The sequence below is a fragment of the Limulus polyphemus genome, unplaced genomic scaffold, assembly GCF_000517525.1.
Source record: "Limulus polyphemus unplaced genomic scaffold, Limulus_polyphemus-2.1.2 Scaffold6773, whole genome shotgun sequence".
In the NCBI taxonomy this organism is placed as follows: Eukaryota; Metazoa; Arthropoda; class Merostomata; order Xiphosura; family Limulidae; genus Limulus; species Limulus polyphemus.
In genome coordinates, this window is record NW_013672383.1 from 42034 (window position 1) to 46485 (window position 4452).

At 36.7% G+C, this 4452-nt stretch overlaps 1 protein-coding gene across 1 annotated transcript in view; it reads left to right on the forward strand.

Annotated features, from left to right (window-relative positions):
• The window catches only part of LOC106474058 (homeobox protein Meis1-like), a gene marked incomplete at its 3' end in the record, with an annotated part of 5021 nt that extends 2176 nt beyond the window's left edge, over positions 1-2845 (forward strand). The window contains exons 2-3 of the mRNA XM_013934744.2: positions 1310-1451; positions 2795-2845. Of these exons, the coding sequence (XP_013790198.2) occupies positions 1310-1451; positions 2795-2845 (193 nt within the window). The remainder of the gene's footprint in view (positions 1-1309; positions 1452-2794) is intronic.
• Positions 2846-4452: the final 1607 nt, after the last annotated feature.

Genomic DNA, 4452 nt, shown 5'->3' on the forward strand with positions numbered 1-4452 from the left:
AGGGATATAAGTAAATAGCCTTCTCAGTAGGATGGTTACACAAGGATATAAGTAAATAGCCTTCTCAGTAGGATGGTTACACAAGGATATAAGTAAATAGCCTTCTCAGTAGGAGGGTTACACAGGGATATAAGTAAGTAGTCTTCTCAGTAGGATGGTTACACAGGGATATAAGTAAGTAGTCCACTTGGTAGGACGATTACACAGGGATATAAGTAAATAGCCTTCTCAGTAGGATAATTACACAGGTTTACGTGTAAGTAGTATTTCAAGTAAATTTAATAAGTTAAGTTTAGACCAATCTGGGAGAACGACTTAACCTTGGATGTGATGGCTACACCAGAATAACACGACGTTTCACTGAGTTTACACACATTGAAATAGTGAGTTTAACGTCCTGTTTCCTCTTTATTTATTAAAACTTTGAGAATATACGGTCAGTTTTAAATTACCGCTGTACCTAAGTGTCAAGTGTACAATATACATAACCCTATTTAATGTTTCATCTAAAATTGAGAAACAACCGTAGTATTTTCCTTTTTTTTTTTCAAGTTGTACCCACAATCGCTACAGTGAACAAAATCAGTAGTGTACCAAAACAATATTGATGTCAATACGTACTGAGAGCAAGATATGTGTTATACCGGTTGATTTCACTGAATCGGTTAAGTATTACACTGGGTCAGTTCAGGAAAACGGTTAAGTATTATAAGTGTTTAAGCATTACTCTGGATCAGTGATATTGTGGATCACCTCTGAGACATAAAACTATATCCAAACACAGTGGCTTTATTTACTATAGTAGATCACTACTGATATCAAGACAAGTCCTGAACAGACTGTATCCAAACACAGTGGCTTTATTTATTATAGTCGATCACTACTGATATCAAGACAAGTCCCAAACAGACTGTATCCAAACACAGTGGCTTTATTTATTATAGTCGATCACTACTGATATCAAGACAAGTCCTGAACAGACTGTATCCAAACACTGGCTTTATTTATTATAGTCGATCACTACTGATATCAAGTGAAATTCATGCACAGTCGCTCGTTATCGGCGTTATGCCTAACCATATCGGCCGGTTGTCCTGCTCTCCGCTAACCTGATGCTTGTTGATTAAATGTTGTGTTACATCGCAGCCGATTCTTGCGGGACTTGCATGTCATTGTAAAACAATGAAGAGGGTTATGATGAAAAAGTTGAACAACAGTGTAGGGGTTATGATGAAAAGATGCTTTCCTAAGCCTGGGTTATCTGCTGTGTTAATTGTGTATAATCGAAATTCTTTTCCTCTGGTTTCAGGCATCCTTTGTTTCCGCTGTTGGCCTTGATTTTCGAGAAGTGCGAACTGGCGACGACCACGCCGCGTGAACCAGGTGTCGTCGGCGGTGAAATCTACTCTTCGGTATCTTTCAACGACGATGTTGAAGTCTTCACCAAACAGGTAAGGTCAAATGTAGTTTGTGTTCTTTACGTATAACATTATGACACGTTCAAAGCTACTAGTAATATTTGGTTAGTTTTCTCTATTCTGTGTCCAACCTGTTAATTGTTATGCTATTTCACTAGTGGTATCTCTGTGGTTATTTCTAACCAACGACTAGTAAGTTAGTCTTTCAATCCGAGTTTCTCTAGCGAATGTTAGCTGGCTGTTAAAGTTGAGATGGAAGTGTTGTATCTCGTGTTAAAAATGCACGGACTTATGTTTCCTGTACCATGATGTTTATTTTAATTCAAACACTGGAAACCAATCTTATCTTACAATAATATAATTTGTGAAAAACGGGAAAACACGTGTCTGTCAGTCTGGGTTGAACTTGGATTACCAAAACCTTTCATTGCAAGGGTTCGTTCATTCACTTCCAGGTATTGGTAGAATCTGTAGTGTTGTTTAACATGGTTCGTTCATTCACTTCCAGGTATTGGTAGAATCCGTAGTGTTCTTTAACATGGTTCATTCATTCACTTCCAGATATTGGTTGAAACTGAAGTGTTGTTTGGCAGGGTCCGTTCATTCACTACCAGATATTGGTAGAATCTGTAGTGTTGTTTGGCAGGGTCCGTTCATTCACTACCAGATATTGGTTGAAACTGCAGTGTTGTTTAGGAGGGTACGTTCATTCACTTCCAGATATTTGTAGAATCTTCAGTGTTGTTTGGCAGGGTTCGTTCATTCACTTCCAGGGATTAGTAGAATATGTAGTGTTGTTTAACATGGTCCGTTCATTCACTTCCAGATATTGGTTGAAACTGAAGTGTTGTTTGACAGGGTCCGTTCATTCACTACCAGATATTGGTAGTATCTGTAGTGTTGTTTGGCAGGGTCCGTTCATTCACTTCCAGGTATTGGTAGAATTTGTAGTGTTGTTTAGCAGGGTCCGTTCATTCACTTCCAGATATTGGTTGAAACTGCAGTATTGTTTGGCAGGGTTCGTACATTCACTTCCAGATATTTGTTGAAACTGCAGTATTGTTTGGCAGGGTTCGTACATTCACTTCCAGATATTAGTTGAAACCGAAGTGTTGTTTGGCAGGGTTCGTTAATTCACTACCAGATATCGAAGAAACTGTACTGTTGTTTCACGGTGTTCGTTTCTGTATTGTTACAAACTGTAATGTTGTTTAACAGGAACTGTTTTTTTTTCTTTTTTACTTTCGCATATTTATTAGAAACTATTTCGTTGTTTAAAAAGGCTTGTTTTTCACACATTGGTAGATAAAGTCCATTCTATACAAGATGTAAAAAGTTCTACCTAATCGTACATGTCTAACATTTTTAATTTGCAGATCAAACAAGAAAAACGTTATTATGTCCAAAACTCTGAACTAGACAGCATTGTGAGTATTCTTTCGATTTATTTGATTTTTTTAATAGACTTTATTTTAAGAGCTCTTAACGATGTAATATGACGACGCGCCCTGACTTGAATGTAGTACATGGTATAATATAGTTCTGGTTTTTAAATATGATGTAAATTGGCGACGTGGCCTGACTTGAATGTAGTACATGGTATAATATAGTTCTGGTTTGTAACTATGATGTATTATGAGGACGTGGCCTGACTTGAATGTAGTACATGGTATAATATAGTTCTGGTTTGTAACTATGATGTATTATGAGGACGTGGCCTGACTTGAATGTAGTACAGGTATAATATAGTTCTGGTTTGTAACTATGATGTAATATGACGATCTGGTCTGACTTGAATGTAGTACGTGGTATAATATAGTTGTGTTTGTAACTATGATGTAATATGACGATGTGGCCTGACTTGAATGTAGTACATGTTTCAATATAGTTCTGGTTTGACTATGATTTAATATGACGACATGGCCTGACTTGAATGTAGTACATGGTATAATATAGATCTGGTTTTTGACTATGATTTAATATGACGACATGGCCTGACTTGAATGTAGTACGTGGTATAATATAGATCTGGTTTTTGACTATGATTTAATATGACGACATGGCCTGACTTGAATGTAGTACATGGTATAATATAGTTCTGTTTGTAACTATGATGTAATGTGACGACGTGGCCTGATTTTAATGTAGTACATGTTTCAATATAGTTTTGGTTTGTAACTATGATGTAATATGACGATGTGGCCTGGCTTGAATGTAGTACATGTTTCAATGTAGTTCTGGTTTGTAACTATGATGTAATATGACGACGTGGTCTGACTTGAATGTAGTAAATGGTATAATATAATTCTAGTTCTTAACTATGATGTAAATTGGCGACGTGGCCTGACTTGAATGTAGTACATGGTATAATATAGTTCTGGTTTGTAACTATGATGTAATATGACGACGCGCCCTGACTTGAATGTAGTACATGGTATAATATAGTTCTGGTTTGTAACTATGATGTATTAGGAGGACGTGGCCTGACTTTAATGTAGTACATGGTATAATATAGTTCTGGTTTGTAACTATGATGTATTTTGAGGACGTGGCCTGACTTGAATGTAGTACATGGTATGATCTAGATCTGGGTTGTAACTATGATGTAATGTGACGACGTGGCCTGATTTGAATGTAGTACGTGGTATAATATAGTTCTGTTTGTAACTATGATGTAATATGACGACGTGGCCTGATTTGAATGTAGTACGTGGTATAATATAGTTCCGTTTGTAACTATGATGTAATATGACGACGTGGCCTGACTTGAATGTAGTACATGGTATAATATAGTTCTGGTTTGTAACTATGATGTAATATGACGACGTGATATGACGTGAATGTAGTACATGTTTCAGTATAGTTCTGGTTTGTAACTATGATGTAATATGACAACGTGGCCTGACTTGAATGTAGACGTGGTATAATATAGTTCTGTTTTTAACTATGATGTAATATGACGACGTGGCCTGACTTGAATGTAGTACATGGTATAATTTTGGTTTTAACTATGATGTGGTATGACGACGTGGCC